The 20,624-nt window shown below is 34.3% G+C and overlaps 3 protein-coding genes and 1 long non-coding RNA gene across 5 annotated transcripts in view; 1 reads left to right on the top strand and 3 right to left on the bottom strand.

The window, feature by feature from the left end:
• Positions 1-744, bottom strand: part of LOC125227777 (trafficking kinesin-binding protein milt) — an 84,388-nt gene extending 83,644 nt beyond the window's left edge. The window contains exon 1 of the mRNA XM_048132109.1: positions 661-744. The gene's annotated coding sequence lies outside the window, so the exon portion shown is untranslated. The remainder of the gene's footprint in view (positions 1-660) is intronic.
• Positions 745-7,037: 6,293 nt separating this feature from the next.
• Positions 7,038-14,786, bottom strand: LOC125228239. The gene is made up of 3 exons (XR_007177267.1): positions 14,657-14,786; positions 14,144-14,335; positions 7,038-7,245 (listed from the first exon to the last, which is right to left on the bottom strand). It is a non-coding gene; the product is annotated as an uncharacterized LOC125228239 (long non-coding RNA).
• Positions 14,787-15,075: 289 nt separating this feature from the next.
• LOC125227823 (DNA primase small subunit) lies at positions 15,076-19,040 on the top strand. Of its 2 annotated transcripts, none has more exons than XM_048132187.1 (7): positions 15,076-15,177; positions 15,378-15,634; positions 16,092-16,261; positions 16,497-16,695; positions 17,579-17,789; positions 18,046-18,385; positions 18,853-19,040. In XM_048132187.1, the coding sequence occupies exons 2-7, from the start codon at positions 15,399-15,401 to the stop codon at positions 18,867-18,869; spliced, it is 1,173 nt and encodes a 390-aa protein (XP_047988144.1). In that variant the 5' UTR covers positions 15,076-15,177; positions 15,378-15,398; the 3' UTR covers positions 18,870-19,040. The 2 variants fall into 2 exon arrangements, with proteins under 2 accessions (XP_047988144.1, XP_047988143.1); XM_048132186.1 differs by having other exon boundaries at positions 15,082-15,297.
• LOC125227824 (peflin) overlaps positions 18,884-20,624 on the bottom strand; it is a 24,550-nt gene continuing 22,809 nt past the window's right edge. The window contains exons 4-5 of the mRNA XM_048132188.1: positions 20,106-20,249; positions 18,884-19,479 (exon numbers count right to left, since the gene is read on the bottom strand). Of these exons, the coding sequence (XP_047988145.1) occupies positions 19,256-19,479; positions 20,106-20,249 (368 nt within the window). The 3' untranslated portion in view covers positions 18,884-19,255. The remainder of the gene's footprint in view (positions 19,480-20,105; positions 20,250-20,624) is intronic.

Genomic DNA, 20,624 nt, shown 5'->3' with positions numbered 1-20,624 from the left:
AACGATATGCCGATGCCCGCTCGTGGCATTCGTTCTTGTATCTTGTGGAAAGTCTGATTCTGAGTTCTTATCAGAAGTGCAAATGACATCAGTTTTGATATAATGGGTTACATCATAATCAGAACAACAGTTATATATTAAATAAAGAACTAACCATACCGTTTTGTTTTATTAACCTAAACCTCACAGCGTAACAGCAGCTCAGACGAATTTGAAATTCTAAAGACTTGGCAGTAAAACACGTAGGTAAGCATAACTGCATCGATAAGCGCTTTTTTATACCCAAAACTGGATTATCCAACTTATCGTATATAATGTGGTGTTTCATGAATAAACGGATCTTATGCGGCTAATTTATCAGAATTTCTATTGGAGACTCGGATGAAAAGAACTTTCTTACAGTTATTACATTTAAATCATAAATAGCGTATCAATAGGTACAAATAGGTACATTCCCACATAATTATATTTGATCTGGCAACAAACATTCCCTTGCCTATGTCTGAAATAAAGAGTCCTGGGTCACTGGGTCTACACAATACCTACATTTTCGAGCGAACGAAACGGCAAGAAGAGCCACGAAGTGCAGTGTAGAGAAAGCTGGGTTAGTTCGTTAAATTCGTATAAACCCAAAGATGACCTAATTTGAATGAAACTTACCAGTAAGTGTGGCGACGTGACGTGTTTCGCGCGGTGCTAGCGAGGGCGCGCGAGTCGCATCCTGGAGGGCCGCCAGCTTGACGACCTCTCCTGCAAAACATGTTCCAATGTAACCACTAAAAAATGTTATTCAATGAGCAAGAGCGGATGCAGGGGGGAAGGCGTCATGCGCTAGGCTTAGAATTTGACCATAAGATCCTATGTGAAAAAAATACTAGGATTACAATGTGACACCCTTTCACTACAATTACTACAAAACTGGATCCGCCCTTGTATGAGACTTGCTTTTACTACAGTAAATATGAGATTATCCGAGACATCAATCCTCTAAAGAAAATGTTACGCATATTGTCATATCATTTTTCTTATACCTAACTTACGTTGCGAGAACTCGTAAGAGAGTTTCGTTAGGTAATTAGTTGACTGTATTGGAAGTATCTTCATTAGTTTTCATCTACTAAATCTATGTAGGTAGAATTAGGATGATATTATGTATACTAACCTTCTCTTTCTAAAAAGTGTAAGAGAAACATAATTAGATTGTTGCATGTTTTGCAGTGAGGTGGCTACATGTTCTAGCCCCACTATAATTATAATCAATTTTATTCAGTCTTATCTTAGGATCTTGAAAGCAATTTCATACTAATTAGCATCAAGAAAAGAGTACGTATGTCGAATTTGCATAAAGAAACAGCGTTTTTATATTGCTCACTGAGTATACACAATAGAATAGAATACCATAGAAGTCATTTGTTTACTAAAGTAGTACTCTTAATTCCCCTAGCACTAGAAAATTTCTGCTAGGACTTACTTTGATCATTAAGTTTTTACTGACATTTTAAATAATACGTATTTTACTCACTCCACCAATATTAAAGAATTTCTATTTTATCCTATGATTGACTAGTAGATAATGACTTAAAGCATTAAGTCAGTTGTTTGTATTTATGTTTATTGTGCAATAGTTTAAATAATTAAATATTAATAAGTATTTACTCACAAATCCAGTGTAAATGATATTTTTTCACAGCCTTTTTCTTGAATGTTGAAATCTGAAAAAAAATTAAACTTTTTATAGCTATTGCTTTTGGACTGTATTTACATAATGACCGAAAACTTAGAAGCTTAGAACTAAGGAATAAATGGGCATCTATGTGAAATTATATACCCAAGTAGCTTCTTTTTCATGTATATAATATATGCCAAAAAATATCACTGCATTTCATCCACTTTATAAAATGTTAATTTTAATCGAACCTAAGCAACATAATGAGTGGCCAGATAGATTTTTTTGGGAACACTAAGGGGCAGTTGCATCAACCACATTTGAATGGCACATCATCATCATGCAGCAGATGTCTATAGAACTTCCCATACAATAAAATTTAACAAATGCTTTAACGGTGGCAGACGGTTTGATGCAACCGGCCCTTAGCCTAAGAAATTTGCTTCATAACTCAATTTCAATATTGGGAAAACAGCTGAGCCAACCAAACAAATAATAGCTGGCTTAATTTAGAGGCCTTGGCAGATCTTCTGATGCATAACAATAATTCACTGTTATGGACAAGTTAATGTGATAACAACTCTATTTAAACAAAACTATTAAATTTTATTTGACTAGTTTAATATTAAATAGATATTTTACTAAAACAATCTTGTAAAACTGTTATACAATATAGCTACAAAACCTGAATTCTCAATAGACGGCTTCCCAGCCTTAACAATAATATCGTCCCCTTACTGCAAATACCGACTATGTGCAAAAAAGTGATTTTGAGATATTGCGATTTTAATATTTGAAGGTACGATTTCATATGATAACATGAAAAAAAATACTATTTGTATACAGCATTCTACAGCCCGTATTGTCTTGTTTAATACTTAATCGTAAAAAATATCCAGGCTGTATTTGATTGCCGATAAAACAACGATTTAAAAAAAATAGTAGCAAACTTAGTTGGTTTTTCCTGTAGAAATAAAAATGTGTATATTTATCTTATTTATACATATAAAGCAGAGTTTCCCTTTGATTAAGCTTTGCTTTTCATACATTTTACTTATGATTTGTAAAAAAATAAAAAATATACAAAAGTTTTGAACTTATTTCAAAATATATTAAATATTCTCACAAACATAGGCGGTTTTAGCTGCAGGAAATATAGCTGCTCTAATTTTATGTTACAAAACTTCACTTATCATTGTTAATTAAAGTGGTACATTTGTAATAAAAAGTTTTTTAACATTACTAACCATTAATAATATTTTATTTGAGGTTTTGAAGGGTTATTCTCAAAAAAAATTTTTTGAAAAAAATCCTTTTCAACCGGTTTTAGGAGATTTTTCACAAAATACTTTAACCGATTTCAGTAAAATTTAACAAAAAGTAACGCAATACCATTCTCTTGAAATCACAAAAAGAATTTTACAAATCGGTTAATGCGTTTTTGGGTAATAGCATAATATGCATAGGTACTTACTACATACTAGTTCACTGTCTCAGCAATCCGAAGTCCGCCATAATTTATGTTCAAAATTTCAGTATCTACACTGTTACATTTAATATAGGTAAATAGTTTTTGTACGCTCAATAACCTGAAGTAATAGTTTATTTAAAGTTTTGTAGTAATCATTTACGCCAAAGTCACTAAAATGTAGGCGTAGATGAGGTAATAAGTTAGAAAAAGTAATGTGTAACGGTAATTACATAGGTTTCTGGGGCGATTTAAAGCAATCAAGTTTGCAATATTCTTACGCCCCCAGTTACACGCAGTGTTTTTCATCACACTAGCAATAAAAAGAATAAAAAGTATTCACGGTAGTCCAAAATACAAATTTGAACACTCCCTTGGGAAAAATACGCCTCCTGATACGCCTGCGTGCGATTGCACACTTACTGCGCAAGAGTGATAAAGAGTTATTAAACGACATGTTCATCGCTGGTGGAATTAGATACAAACACATCTGTAACACGGCTGACAATGCTAGACAAACTATAACTGAACTTAAGCCTGGTGCCCACTAAGCTCGCCGAGTCGAATCTCATTAATTCGCCTTTTGCATTTCTTATGAAACTACGTCCATTAGCGACGCGTCGAATCGGTTTGATCGTTCATTGTAAATGTATGCAGGGCTAGATTCGACGCGGCTCGACTCCACCTAAGTGTCCTCAAGGCTTTATGCAGCCTTTGTGACAGAGATTTCATACCTAAAGAGTACCATGGGTGGTTTCAATCACTTAATACTGCAGTTGGTGAAGTGGTACACAGTTGTGACATCTGAAGTCTACTCGTACCGTAGGTATGCTAGTAAGTAAAGTAAAGTTTATTCTATGTTAACTGTGTACATAAGATGGTATGATATACAGAAAATACAGTATCAACAGTTGCCCAGTTCATATCATCTACAATATCAATATCATCTAATTACGTCTACAATACAGTTACTTTGGCGCAGTGAATTTAGTTTCGTAGGCCAAAATATTCCACTTCGAGTTGTTAAAACAATGATACATGTTATGCGATTACTCACAGACGTCTGAACCGATTTGTATTATTTATCGTAATTCAAAGATTAATTTAAGGTTATTTGCCAACCAGCTTAGGTTACCAAATTAAAATTAGTATAAATTAACTTTGCACTAATGCAATCCACAAGATTTTGTGGATAAAATGCAACTCTCTCGTCCGTTTTTGAAGAACTAAGAGAGCCTTTACCAGTCGGTGAAGTGGCAAAAAAAGATTTGATTTAAATGTAACACTGTAATTAGTAACGGTCATCGAAGTTATGAAACATAAATTTAAACTAAATTCGATTCCTGTAGCTTAAACCGTTTGTGTTATTGTAATTTTAACCGACTTCAAAAAAAGGAAGAGGTTCTCAACGCACGCTAATCACGAGAACATCATACGAAAAACGAAGCTTAATTTAACAGACAAACAATGGGTTATATGTATAAAGAAGAGAAATATACAAACATTTATTTCTACAGGAAAAACCAACTAAGTAGGTATTCGACTGTTTCATTAAATCGTATTTGATTGTCAACTAAATACATTCTGAATATATATACGACAAAGTAGTAAACAAAAAAATACAGGTTCTAAAATGCCATACACATAACGTACATTTCTTCATGTTTTCATATAAAACTTGCCTTCAAACTTTAATACCGCATTATCTCAAAATCGCCTATTTACACATAGTCGGTATTTGCAGTAATAGACCGTTATCCTTTCCTTCGTCACATTACATGCAAAACCAATTATAGTCCCTATAGAACTTTTTGGTAGAATGACATTGCTGATGTTTGTAAACAAACATCTTCTGGAAAAACATCTTAAAGACATTTGGTGTGTTTAGCCTGGCTTAAAATAAAGAATTTTGTTGATAGTTTTATTTGCAAAAATCAAATATGTACATATTAAACTTTTTTGTAGAACATAAGATGGCTACTTTAACAAAATGTTTAAATGCAAAAAAACACTATACACCATTAAAAGGTTCTACTTGGCGGATAAAGCATAAAAGTTTATATTAAATATTCATATTACATTCTGGCAGTTTATAATGCAACAAATTGACCATTAAGTAACTTTATGCGACAGCTATCTTTTGAATGCAGCGTCGTATCAATACATGGGTTTTAACATATTGTAGCCCTTGAAAACCTTATTCTATAGGTGCTAAAAACTCGATTTCGTCAAAAAGTCACTTAGTCGGTATTTGCATTAATGGGACGATATTATCACTTTCTGATGACCAAGAGATAAGCCTATAGGGTATTGGCAGTTTTTTCAGGTTATTTAGAGTCTAGTCAACTTAGGGAACAACTGATATTAAAATTATTAAATTATTTAATGAGTTATTTAAAAAGCTAGTTACATGGACAGCTTGTTAGTGTACCTATTACACCATTTGTTACTTTAAATGATTCAAGATGAAGATGTATAATAATCACTACATAGTATAAAACAAAGTCGCTTTCTCTGTCCTTATGTCCCTATGTATGCTTAAATCTTTAAAACTACGCAACGGATTTTGATGCGGTTTTTTTTAATAGATAGAGTGATTCTAGAGGAAGGTTTATATGTAGGTAAAGTACCCGTGCGAAGCCAGGGCGGGTCGCTAGTTATCAATATGTTAACACTGGTTCATGACACATTATGAGTGTGTGGAATGATTGTGTAATGCAACAAAAGAGTGCCAAGGTTAGCTCACAAGAATACTGTGGTACATTAACATAAAGATAAGTTTTCCTTATTTCCAAGTTTTATGCGCTATGATTGTTTTAGTAAGGTGAGGTAATTGGGTTAATTATCACTACTGCCATATAAAAAAGTCCCCTATTTTATCTGTATGTGCATTTGTTTGGTTGTATGTTTGTGGTACTCGAAAACTACTGAGATTTTATGCGGTTTTCACCTGTAAATACAACTACACCAATTTTATGCTTTACACGGGTTAGGTGGGCGAATACTGCTTGTAGTAGAAAAACCCTAAAAGTTATTACAGCATAAATATTCAGTTGATGTAATCCTTGGTAATTATTTTAAAATTATATTGATTTTGATTAAAGTAAGATATAAAAATCAAAGGATTTGAGAGTACTATAATTTTGTTTCGAATATGACATCACAAAATCAACATGCAAATTATGTTCTGATATTTCAATTTAACTGGAGTTTCACAAAAGTAACTGAAGTTCTAAAAATATCAATTTTACATGAATAAGCAGTACAAATACGTTAAGAAATGTGGTTATTAATTTTATTACTTTGAACTCTGAACTCTCAATTATCAACAAACCATAGAACGGCGTGTATATCACATGTTTGGAAGTAACAAGATCGTTTTCCAAAATCTATCAACTAAGTGAAATGTAGAACTTACAATCATTATTTACATTATCGATGAAGTTATGACCTTGCTGAAGCCCAAAGACGGGCCATCTCATTCAACTCTCCTCACTGAACAATGCGGCGCACAGGTATGAAAATCCCACTATATCATTAATTATCACTGAACTGATTACGACAAACATAATACGATAAAAACGAAACACCAAATAGTATCGATTTACGAAATTTGTGTATTGTTACTTTGCGCTTTTTACGTTACTCGAATATACAATTTGTTCGATTCGCTCACAAATTGACCGTAGCGCATGAATGACATAATTCGAGTTCCTACACTTGACAGCTGGCGCGGTCCAAACTGAGCGTATGTAAGTATTTTTTTAATTGAACTAAAATATTAAGAAAAATATTAAGAAAAGGGGGTTTTTCGGACCCAATTGCTTTGAGAATGAAAAAACTGTCCAAGACATGATTGTAATTTTATTTTATTTTTATTGGTCGGGAAATAAAAATTAATACTTTCCAAAAGTTATTTAATTACTATACGAAAAATACAAGTAATATTAAAGACAATAAAAACTTTGAAGTTAAGCCATTTTATTTCTGCCGTAGGCTTCTTTACTTTCAGCTTTGAAATAAAGAGTTAAGGTAATGCCAACGACATAAATGTATGAACCAATCATTGTAATTAAACTAACTGCAATTATCATCACCACTAGCAAAAACCCTGAAATATTTAAAAAAAATTGGTTATTATTGTTTAGTAAGTAAGTAGGTATTATCAAAAAAAAATTGGATGCTTTGTACCAGCATTGATGAGTAAGGTCAGTGCGGGCAAGACCGGCATACTTTATTTGAAATAAAGTTTGAGTGGATAAAACTAGACTATTAAAGTAGTCTGGTATTTTATATTATACACAGCTTTTATAGTACTTTGGTGAATTAAAGTAAACTTATGTGATAAAAATCACTTTTTTTAAGGCTCGGCGGGTTGACCGTCCCACGGAAAAGACCGTCTAGTGCTCGTTGTCGCGTAAAATCATACGGAAATAAGTATCAAAATCATGTTCATTGTTATATTCTGTAATAACAGGGAGTAATGTGATAGATATTAAACAAATAACGTTGATATTTTTAACATATCAGCATTTTTCTATTTATAAGGCAAGACCGTCATATGTCGCGTAAATGATTGGTTGATAACCTTCTTTTTTCAGGTCCAGACAAAAGCAAAGCCAAAACTTTTAATTAAAATTAAACTATAACACCCGTTTAAACTCGACTTATTATTTGCCATAAAGCCTAAGAAAGGTGCCTTAGGCTCCCCACAGACAGTCTTAAAAATTCATAATCTTAAAAAAACTTGTATGCAATCTGACAGTTCAAATCTGTCAGTGTCTTGTCAGTGTCAGTTTGAACTGTCAGATTGCATACAAGTTTTTTTTAAGATTATGAAAATTAAGACTCGTCTGTGGGGAGGCTTACTCTTATATGCCGGTCTTTCTGACTAGGCACAATTTCGAAGTTACTCGTACATATTTGGTCGAGTTCGAAACACGAATCAAGTTTTTTGTTAACTAGTGTTCGTCCTAGGGATATCTATTGAAGACCAATGGATTAAGGATGAAAAACTGGTATACCTTCGGAGGTGTAAGAAGTGATAGATATATAAATACAAAAGTGATATTCAGTAGACGGTCTTTCTGGGTAGACGGTCTTCCCGACACTGACCTTAGGTATAATTTATTTATCTCTGTCCTTGCTTGGTTGAGCATGCCATAATTTTGTTATTATTAGCAGCGTTTTACCTTACAATAAAACGCATATTAAGCGAAATACCTTATTTGAAGCCTATTTAATATATTGAGAGACAGCGATACTGTTTGTAGATGCGTAGCGGTTCACAGCAGGTACCTACAGCTGAACACCTGTAAACAACTTGCAACTCCAGTTTTACGATTCAGGTTTCCCCTTCCCCCAGGCGACCCGTGCCGTAGGGACGGCAACGATGTTTCATCATTGGTTCTCAAAATATTAATTTAACCGAAGTTGCAATATACCACTTACCAAACGGTTGCATCATTTATGAATTCAAATGTGAAATGAAATAAAGACGTATCTTCGAAACTGAATAGTCTAAAAATGTTGTTTACTAGCAGTGAACAAGAAATACCCTCAAATGGGAAAATAAATGTGCCTTGGTTTATTGCAACTGAGTGTTGTAGCCACAGGCGTAGTTAAAAATATAGGCTTCAAATAAGGTATTTCGCTTAATATGCGTTTTATTGTAAGGTAAAACGCTGCTATTAAGCTTCTGTACCGTTATTTGAAGCCTATTTAATATATTGAGACGTGTCTGTATTCGCCTGGTGGTCAAGAAACGCCAATGTGATTAATTGAATCGCCAATGGAAATAACAACTTCAAGTGCACTTCACACATCAGATAGCTTGTGTACCTATATGGAGGAATGTGAATTGCAGCCGACAGTAGCTGCAGTGACTGAATTGATAAGTGCACAGTGACCTATTTTTCTATTGTAACTTATTATTAGTCATTCCTTATGTTTGAAACATTTTTAAATTTTATGTATATACCTATTTTGTATACGGACCCATAACGATATTAAAATAAATTATGAAAAACCTGTTACTTTTTTATTTCATCCCCCTAACAAGGTCAGGTCATGACTTATGTTTACGTTTATTTCATTATAATATTCAATTTAATACACTTAGTATGTTTTTAATGTTTTGACCCCGACTCTGCAATTGCCAGTAAGTAGGGTTATTGCAGTATCATTTCTTTTAGGGTACCTATAAGCGAAAAACTTAAGTTTTGGATTGTGTGTCAAATTCCTCGCAACTCGTTTATCTCTTTTCAGTATCATAGAATAATCGACATGACATAGGTACATTACATTAATATATTGATTTGCATGACATGATATTATTACATATGATATTATAGAAAACAGTTAAGGAACTGATCCATTCATTAATGCCTTATCCAAATAGTCACTATTTATTTCCGGCAATTACAGCATTACATAATAGACAGTGAATATTATAATTACTGCCTTATGGCTATGACATGGCAAAATTTGGTAGCGAAGAAAAATTTTGCTCAATCGGCTACAACTTTAAAAGTGTATAACACTAATGTGCGCAGCTATTGAAAACCTTACTACCAATGGTATGACTAATGTTCCAACAATCATGGTTCTTTCGTGATATACTTAATTCGTATTATGAAATCTAATTTTAGTAATTTTCCCGAGCATTCTAGTATGCCGGAAATATTCTTGGCCTCTTGAGTATAACCCATACTGAACCCATGTGTAACGTGGTTCCAATTTTATTAACGGAAATAATAATCTGGGCACGTTTGGTAAGTGCTAAAAAAAAATCTAATCATTCTAAAAAGTCTTATTATCATATAGTGAGGATCAGCACACTTGTGAATTTTTCATCATTGAAATCTCCTAAGCATAAGATACTCTTTTGGTAAACGAATCTATCATCCAGAAAGGAAGTGTAAGTATATGAAGTAACAAGACTATTGAGGCTTTGTATAAGTATAACTTAGTCATTCGTTATACATGATGAGTATACGTATTAAGGACATTGAATCCATGTATGAATACAGTCCTAAACAAAGTACCTCCTGTGCAATTGGTAGTATTGGTACTACCACAGTTCAACTTTTAATTGCCTTGGTTAACAGGCTACAACTTAACCTTAGACTTTTTGTCTGGAGAGTTCTCTTCCAGTTCCCTAATATTTTTTGTTAGTTATTTACCCAATATGTATGTACTTTCTGTTAAGCCAAGGATTGGCATAGGCTAACAACGCATAGGCGGCTAGACGCACGTGTGCGAAGCGTTTTATTTGTAATTTGTACACATGTAATAGCCAATGCTGATGATAGAATTTTCTTCGTATATAAATGCCTTTTTGTTTTGGGTAACCAGCTTATGGAAGCGCAAGATGTTACAATCAAATATTTTTCTCCTTAAGGATACGTATGTATGCGGGTAAGACCCGTGATTTTCGTTGGAAGCATAAAGATATATAATCATTTCATTATATGGCATGACGTAGCCTTCTGGTTTTGTAATGAAGAATATGATATTGAGGTTAAGGTACCTAGATCTGTAGTTCCGAGATCTGAGGTCCAAACAAAATTTTGAGATACTCATCAAACCCCATGGGCCATGGGCTTATTCGGCATAGCTTTAAAATTGTTTTGACGGTCCATCTTTATATGAGTATTAAAATCATTTTGAAACCACATCAATTACTTATCGTGCAAAATATTGTTACCAAAAACAATGATTAGGTATGAGAAATAGTTTTCCGAATACCCAATGAATGTGATATATTTATTAACCATAGAGGTTACTTTATTTAAAAAGCAGATGAAAAGCTGTAATATGACAGCGTTTTAAGTTTGTAGGTGGGTTTATTACCCCGTACATTTCATCACTTCTTACGTAGATGTCCTTTTCCCCTCTTTTATTTTTTAAAAACGTGTTATGGCGGTAATCTTAACCTAAAATTCATAATTTAAATACGTATTGTTTCATTCGGACTAAATAATGAGTAGACGAGTCACCCCGTGCTACTTTATGAGGATGTGAACACATTTTAATGTAATGGTTCTTTGTAACATTGGTTCAGGTCGTTCCTGGAGCCTCAAAATATGTAATAACATATCACAACTGCATTCATACATAGCGAAAAACTATGCAAAAATGTTTGCTATTTCATCCACATAGCCAATTCCTTAAAATGTGTTCAACCCACGTGGGCTTAACTAAACAAATGAATGACCTAAAACAGTCCAAAGCAATCTGATCTTTAGATTATTGGCCTCATGTGGCGCCGGAGCGGCCAGCGGGCTAGATAACTATTTGATTAAAATAATAGATAAATAACATATTTAAGATGTTTGGGAAACGGTTAATATCCTGAATCAAATAATACTGCGGCCTGGATATGCATCAACACTATCAACAGGTTTACTTAAATGATTAAATGACCTCAAATCCCACTTTAAAACCTAAATCAGTAGGCTGATAAAACCGTGGTTAATTTTGAATATTATCGTGTCAACTCACTCCGCGTCAGCGTGAGCTAGGTGTTTCAAACGTCGTTAACGACAAAGATAAAATATGTAGTAGATAACTATATAGTGGAAAAAGTTTCCACAAAAAAAGAAACCACGTTTATCAAGTCGCCAGCAATAACTGTGATAATCTTTTTAGTCTTCACCAGGCTCATCCTCCTTGCGTTATCCCGGCATTGGCCCCGGCCTGTGAAGGCCTGGGGTCCGCTTTGACAAGTCTTCTCGAGACTATTTAATGATTACTGGAAGTGATTCCGCAGTAGAAATATATAACCCCTGTCAAAATGACTTGGTAATTAACAAAGTAAGCACTTGGTACTAAGCTTAGGAGGCGTTATCATCTTGTGTTGTTTCCTCCATTACACGTAAGTTTCAAAATGCCTTGCGTAGGCCGACAAAAACCGCTTTAGAACCATGCTAATTGTATTATACCTATTATACCACATCTGCTTGATCTGCTTGTGACGCAGGATATGTAAACACGCGCCTTGCGAAGGCGGCAGGTTTTCAGCAGGCTACATAAAATATTTAATCGCCTTGCGCAAGCAGAAAATTGAGTCACGAAAATTGCAAGCCTTGCGCAGACTGCAAAATTTTCAGCCGTCTTAACAATCATATTATTCACACGCCTTGCGCAGGCGGGAAATATGAAAATGGGAAGATGCACGTCTTGCGCAGACGGCCGGTTTTTATCTAGATAAATAGTAATACTCATAAGCCTTAATAAGCGGGAAATTTATTATCGGTACCAAAATAAATAGACATTGGGGAATCTATTTTGCCAAAAACTGAGGAAGGCTTGTACTATGGTAGCAAGGCGAGATAATTCTCTTACTATAGACATATGTATACTTAAATACATAATAACACAACCGTAACTCGGGAAAAAATGGACGTAGTAAAAGGAAAAAGATCCAATTCATATAAACATATTTGAATATAATCTCAACGTAAAAAGGGAAAAGCCATTCAAATAAAAGGCTATTTTCAGGGGATGGCTCTCTTTCGTTCAACTACGTCCCGCTATTTGTGTGCATCACACAAACATATTCCCATACTGGGATTCGAACCCAGAACAATAGGCTCTGCAGACAGGGTCACTGCCTACTCGATCAGACTAGTGCTTTTACACCGTCTTAACACTTGATATTTTTCCCACTAATGCCTGCTTCCACAGAATAATAATTATTATACCAGCCTTTTATATCCTTAAGCGGACTATACACAAAATAAAAACATACTGGTTGTAAATTTTTTCACACCTTGCGCAGGTAAGAAGTTTTTAGTAAGCTAGTGCAATGATGCACCCTTTTACTCTGCTTACGCAGCAGCCAAGTAATCAAATTAATCAAATACGCTCGCCTTGCGTTATTAAACGCTATTATTATAGTTAAGGATTAAAGAGTGACTCTCTCGTATGCGGATTTTCTCAATTATCTTTAACCGGAACTTATATTCTCCACATACCTGAGTTTCACTTTGTAATCCTTTACTTCCACTGGCAAGCGGCTTAGATTTGATTAAGGCGTAAGAACATTACCAAACTACATTTTTCAGAGGTATCCCTGACGATACCGTACTGTGCATTTAAAATTGCCCATATTTATTTACGGAACATTTTTCGGATTACACAAACATGTTCCCCAAAGACGCTAATGATATAGGTTTGTTAGTTACCTTTCTTTAGAGCGGAAAGTCGATTTTAAGGCACACAGGGATCTGATATAAAAGCCAACATGATACTTAGAATCAATACATATTTATTGACGCCCCTGCCAAGTCCGGCAGCTATAGGCTTTAACTTTCGACTTTTGATCTATTTCTGAATTCCGTTACAGAATATCGATCTATTTAAAGAGATTGTAAAGGAATTTTATCCCGCAGCACAGTACCTACCACAATGGGCACGCACGGAAATTATCAGGTCACAGCACAGGCTCATCTTCGGCCGCAAGGCAAAACAAACACTAATCGCGTCAATTACGACTTTAATAAGGACTGTTTTAGTCTCAAAGAGGACAAGGAGATCATTTTTAAATTTTTACTTTCTTGACCTGTTCCGTGCTTAAGACGAATCGATTCACTGAAAAAAATAACTGAAAAACAAATAAAAAATCGCTTACTTACGCGACACGCTGCGCTCAAAGTGAATCGATCAGGTGCTCAGCTTCTAAAACATTTAATTTATAATAGTAAATTAAAGAATTCTAAGAATTTTTCGTAGTGAACCGAACGTTCCGACAAACAGAACGCCAATGATGAAACATCGTTGCCGTCCCTACGGCACGGGTCGCCTGGGGGAAGGGGAAACCTGAATCGTAAAACTGGAGTTGCAAGTTGTTTACAGGTGTTCAGCTGTAGGTACCTGCTGTGAACCGCTACGCATCTACAAACAGTATCGCTGTCTCTCAATATATTAAATAGGCTTCAAATAACGGTACAGAAGCTTAATAGGTACTACACGTTTCGAGAAATTTTCATAATAGTTTAGCTTACCTTCAATTAACAAAATAATACTTGTGAGACATATCACACCAGCAAAAATTACTGCAAGTATTAACATTATTGCTAGAAATATCACACTAGCAGTCATTGTTATTAAGGTAGTCAGGAGAGGCTTTTCTAAAGAAGCATAAGTAATATTGTAAATCCATCGTTCTAATACTTCAAGCACAGCATTGGAGCGAACTGAAAATGAATGTAAAACGTATATAAAATATAACCCTAAGTGTCTTTTCACATTATCCAAATCGGTATCGGATGTAGGACCAATATTCTATATTATTTAAGTCGCCGTCTTTGATTTTTGCCTTTGAAATTCTTCTTACGTCCAATATCGGAACGGATAATGTGAAAACGCACTAATAGAATACACATTACGTAAAAAAGGAAATTGTATTAGGCGGTGAACAACACATTCTACATATATTTCTTGAAATTTCCACATTCTATTTACTTATTTGCACTTGGAAACGTAAAATCCCAACAGGACTAATTTTGGGGTCTTACAGTGTTTAAGATGAATTGCTTTTTTAAGACTCATAATATATTATTAAGAACATGCAATGGTCACTCAATTTAAGGCTACAGCAAAGACTAGTAAATATTATTATAGTTGAGACACTAGAGTAGTGAAGTTATTAATTTATTTTGCTATTTAATTGTAAACAAGTCACAGAGATACTAAAACTACCCTCTAATTATTGATAAGTTAAACTCAGTAACATTGACCTCTCATTTTGTATTTATTTAAAAAATCACATATCAAGTTATTTCAAGTTTAGTAAATAAATAAATAACAGGTCGTTGGTGCAAAATATGTTAATTTGATGTTAATTCATAACATTGTTGCTGCCAATAATATTTGTGTCTCAAACGTACTGAGATAGTGTCAATGTCAACTATCAGTTGTCAAATTGATCTGTTTGGCGCCATATTACACATTATTTCAGCGTTTTCTCTATTGTAACCATATTTTGGCTTAATTCGCTTTTTAATTTATACTTTATTGAAACTTTTCAAAAATAAATGTAATTATTCTTTATTACACATGACTTGAAATTAATAGACTTAATAAAAATAATAAATTAATAGCAATTAAGTGTCACGTTCCAGATAAGTAATTTCGTTTCTGTTCATTGTTTACAATGGTAAAATGCAGTTTTTCTGGATTGCTTTCTGTTAAATTATATCCCTAATTGTTATTTTATTACTGTTTTGTTAATTGCAGGTTGGACAAAATGATGAAAACATGTTATCAGACATGTTGCCCGTCTACTATACGAGGCTCTTTCCTCAAAATGTGTTCTGTAGATGGTTGTCTTGTGGTAGCAGTCCACAGCCGCTCTCTCACAGAGAATTATCGTTTACACTAGCTGATGACGTCTATTTGCGATATTTGTCTATTTCTAATCAAAAGGAATTTCAGACATTGCTTCAAAAGAAGTGCCCTTATAAGTTGGATATTGGTGCTGTGTACAACACTAAGTGAGTAGCCAGAACCGCATTTTCAAACTTGTTTCAGAACCTACTGTGTATCATTTCATTTTGTACAAATTTGGAACTCTTCTCATCTTACATCATGCACCTTGCACCTATAACTGATAAAGGCAGCTAGAGAGTTATCAATACACATTTCAGAATTTTACCTTATTCTGAAGTTTACCTGGCCTCTGCAGTTTTGGCCATTGCTGGTTAATAATGTTTACTTGTAATTAGTTATTAGATGCAAGCAGCCAATGTGTTTGTAAAATTTTTAATCAAGGCATTTTGATATTTTGTCAGTACCTTGGTCACTTTCAACTGGACAATTATATAGACCAATATGAAAGGTTAATGAAATATAAAGTGAGCTGATTATATTTGTTCTTGTATGAGGTATGAAAAACTGGCTCGCTTTGATCTTGATAACTTCACTAATGTTCTTTCTATAATTTGATTCCAGGCCTTCCATTGGCCGCCATGATGCAGTGGTTCTAGCCAGAGAGCTGGTATTTGACATTGACTTGACAGACTATGATGAAGTGAGAACTTGCTGCCAAGAAGCCAATGTCTGTGATAAGTGCTGGAAGTTCATGATTATTGCTTGTGAAATTTTGGATAAGGCATTGAGAGGTTTGTTCTGTTTTTTTTTATATAGCCCATTTTCAAAAAAATATTTTTATGTACTTAACCCTTCCCTTTGGCAATAAAATTATTTTTTGCTAACACGTTAACATCTTCATCTATCATTCACATATGAGTACTACAGTGAAATTTAACAGATTTGTTGCTACATCAATTAGTGGAACTTATAATTAACCACACTTCTCTTTATTTTTGAAATTAAATTAGTATTTGTACATTTCAGATGATTTCGGCTTCCAAAGCATACTCTGGGTGTTTTCTGGCAGAAGAGGTATCCATTGCTGGGTGTCAGACTATGAAGCCAGGACCTTAGACAGTCCAGGCAGGGCTGCAGTGGCAGATTACCTGTGCCTGATTATGGGAGGTGACAATCAGTTCAAAAAGGTCAATCTGGGAAGTGACAACTTACATTCAAGCATCAGGTCAGTGTAATAGGCTACTAGACTCATATTGAATTTCTGTGTCATGATTGTCTTCTGTAGTATTTGACATAAAAAACCAACATTTATAGATTTTGGGTGTTAAAAGTGTATGACGGCTACATATTTTTGATTAAAAATGTGCATGTGTATTTTTTTTTATTTTGGCCACCGAAAACGCAGTCAGCAATGTAGTGACGTCATTGAATTCAAACTTATTCATGTCAAAACTATCATTGACATAATGAACTTTATGCCTCATACTTAAAAGTCAGAAAATGTTGTTTTCGAATATAATGACTTCATACACAGATAATCTATAGATTAACATGACTGTGTTGTTTTCGCCTGATTACGTAAAAGTATACATTAAAAATATTTTGCTGTTTTTAGGTCATAATAAAATATGGTAATATTTTATTTCGGTTAATTGGACAGTACTTAATTATATAAGACAGACTTTAAAAAAGGGTCAAGTAGCCTATTGTATACAGTAATATATCTCTTGATACTCATATATTTAATGCGGGATCAATAAAAAAAAAGCACCCCTTAAGAACCCTGGAGTTATGGTTAATGTAGAGGCCATTTTTAATGGTTGGAAAGCAATGTCTGTCTAATAATACAGAATACTCACAACTCACAAACTTTACTAATTAGATGAAATAGTCATGAACAGAGATATGATATGATTTAGAAAATACAGCAGGAATTTGATTTCAAAGGGTTCATTGTCAATTTTTAAGCTAAAGGTGGTGGTTCTGACATAAAGCATTTATAAACCAATTGTATTTACGACTACTGTGTAGGACACGAAAGTACTAAAACCAATTCCTGTAATTTTAATCAGTATAAGAATACATTTTATCCAGAATTTCCTTTTCAGGAGAGCTATGACTGTAATTGACAGATACTTTGAAGATGTTGTCAATGACCAGGAGTTCTATGGAACACCAGAAAGAATACAAAACTTTTTGAAAATGATACCAGACGAAACATTTAGATCACAAGTTCAAGCTCATTTGGAGAAAAGTAAAGGCCTATCTTTGGACAGGTGGAATAGTTTTGCTAAACTGTATGAAAGTTATTGCAGAGAAGTAAGTACTTAGATGTTTAGTCAAAGAAATGTTTTTCAAAAATTTCTGCTTTATATTCTTCTGTAAGTGTTTAACTACCTGGTAAAGAACTATACTTTCTTATGACATCACGGCTCTAATTAGGTATACGCCATTCGATAATATATGTATAAATGCAGTGCGCTAGCACGTAAAGTAGCTATCACAGCTTCTATTCTGAGGCTAGTCCGTATAAATTGTAAAGACAATTTATATAACTATTTATAAATTCTTTCAGAATAGCAGTGCAGGTCGCAAACTGAAGTATCTATTAGAAGAAATCAAAATACAGTACTGCTACCCCAGATTAGATGTAAATGTCACCAAGGGCTTCAACCACTTGTTGAAGTCTCCTTTCAGTATACATCCAAAAACTGGAAAAGTATCTGTAGTTTTTAATCCAAATACTGTAAGAAGTTTCAAATTGGATGAAGTGCCTACTATTAATACCTTACTGGATGACAGTTCTGCAAATCATGCTCAGCAGTCGGCTAATATGCGAACGGCTGTTAAAACGTTCCAAGAAGTTGTCTTCTTGTTGGAGAAGTCTGAAGCAATTAGGAGAAGAAATGAGCCAAGTAAGTATCAAGAAATATGACTCACATATATGTACTTCCTTTAACTCTTTGGATAAACCTATGACATTAAATAATAACTTATGAATCATATAGCCTAGAAGTTTGATTGTTTTCGCAGCATTTGATAAGTCAGTAGTCATACAATAGCTACTCATCTTCAATTTGAACCTTTTAAGTATGGTGAATTGGGATTAATATATTAAGCAAAAGTTAAATTCACCTAAGGTAATGTTAAAGAACTGAAGTTAACTATGTATTTAATTTTTTATAAGCCATAAGGTATGTACTATCAGCTGCAAAAGTGCATGAAGAAATTATGAATGAATTCATTGATAAATTCGCCATGCATTTTTGCAGCTGATAATACCTAAATCATTCAACTTTGGTGAATCAATTATGTTTAACGTCAAGAAATTAAATAAAAATAAACTAGGTGTTTTATAAAAAATAATTTATTTTACTTACAGATACAATGGAATTCTAAGCAGGCAACTGGTATGGCTGTGCAAGACGGCATTATAAAAATATCCCTTGTTTAAAGCATCATTAAAAGTCTTATGAAGTCTGGTGCTAACTGCGATTTGTGTGTGGTAACTGAATGTGTTCAGTATTTCTTCCATATGTAAGGCTGTCAATAAAGCATGCAATGGTGATATCTGTCTGTTTTGAGATTTCCTCCATTGTCCCTTTCAAAGCCTCGGACGCCCTAATGTGTAGTACGTCGAGCCCAGAACTATCCATTATACGTCTTAGGCGTGGTCTTTCAATGTAATCTTGACGTTTTCAAGTACGCTTACTATATTCATCTATGAAGTTGGAATATCAGTGACATTGGGCTTGATGAAAAGCAATGAAAGGGTAATCCAACTATTAGACCGAGCAGCTCAATGCGACTGTCAGGAAGTCTTCAAATCCAATAGTGACGGTCCCGTTTTGCTGAGTGTCTCGCACGCGGAAGGCCTCAGTGAATCGCTGTATTTGGACGCAGAGTACGATGAACTCGTCCACTGACACCTTCCCTCCTTTCGGGTCTGAACGTTTTGACAAGAAGTTGATGAAGTCCGGGGTGAAACGGAATCCCATTTGATTCAAAGCTGAAAATAATAAAATTATGTACTACATTTTACTATAAGAATATTTCAGCTTCAAAAGTTACCGATTAGATCATCTAATTTCTCAAAACTGTTAATTGACCGCGTAATTTTACAGTCCTTAAAAATGTACAAGCCTTGGCTTCTATACATTGGCTCTAACTTTCAATAGTTGGTAGGTACCAAATTCATATTATAACCTAACCACAAAATTAAAATTTTGAAAAAACCCCCGACCGCGACATAGTAGACCGATTTTCATGAAACATGTCTAAGACAAAAAAAAAACTAAATCTAAATTGGTTCATCCGTTCGGGAGTTACGATGCCACAGACAGACACGTCAATAGCGAGGAAACTACAACGCAAAAAAATGCGTTTATCACTGCTTCCAGTAGTTCCACAGGTGGTAAATCATCTTAATTACTAGATTCACCTACTTTTATCAATTTTAAAGCAGTTAATTTGAAACACCCCGTCGTCATTTTTGCGTAGGGGGTTAAAAAAACTAAATCGGTTCATCCGTTCGGGAGCTACGATGTCACAGACAGACAGACAGACACGTCAAACTCATAACACCCCGTCGTTTTTGCGTCGAGGGTTAAAAATAGTCTTCGGTAAAATAAGAACCTTTAGAGAGCTCCTGTTCGTCGATATGGCCGGACTGATCGGTATCGTAGGTCTTGAACACTGCCAACCACTGGTTAACGTACGTGTACAGCTTGTCGAACTCTTCTACGTTGATGTGTCCCGAACGATCCTTATCGAACATCCCTGAATTTACAATAGAAAAATTCAATGTTGGGTAACTACCAGTGGCGGCTGGTGAAAATTTCTTCTAGGCGATACCAAAGCAAAAAGAAACCTATCTTAATATTAGGTACTTTACTAGTAATCAATTTTAGGCAAGCCAGTGGGAATCGGCTTGTATGGACCAGCCGCTGCTGGTAACTACAGAAATCATAAGTTTTGCAAAAAAATGTAGGTTGACTTCTGAAATTGAAAGTGCAGCGAATATATTTTTTAATATTTCGCTTTATGGTACCTAACTCCATCGTACAAAAAGTATGCTAATTGAATTCAGCAAATTGTGTCAAACACAGAGAACCTCCAGTGGCAATCTTGTATATTTTTTCGCGATACGAGTCA

The sequence above is a fragment of the Leguminivora glycinivorella genome, chromosome 7 (genome assembly GCF_023078275.1).
Source record: "Leguminivora glycinivorella isolate SPB_JAAS2020 chromosome 7, LegGlyc_1.1, whole genome shotgun sequence".
Taxonomy (NCBI): domain Eukaryota; kingdom Metazoa; phylum Arthropoda; class Insecta; order Lepidoptera; family Tortricidae; genus Leguminivora; species Leguminivora glycinivorella.
The sequence above is the reverse complement of the archived record's forward strand: the minus strand, read 5'-3'. Positions and strand labels throughout refer to the sequence as shown.

Bases quoted from the DNA above. Each gene is read 5' to 3' on its own strand.
- LOC125227823 (XM_048132186.1), top strand. The intron at 16,262-16,496 runs GTTTGTTCTGTT...TGTACATTTCAG, and splicing joins TTTGGATAAGGCATTGAGAG to ATGATTTCGGCTTCCAAAGC. The intron at 16,696-17,578 runs GTCAGTGTAATA...TTTCCTTTTCAG, and splicing joins AACTTACATTCAAGCATCAG to GAGAGCTATGACTGTAATTG.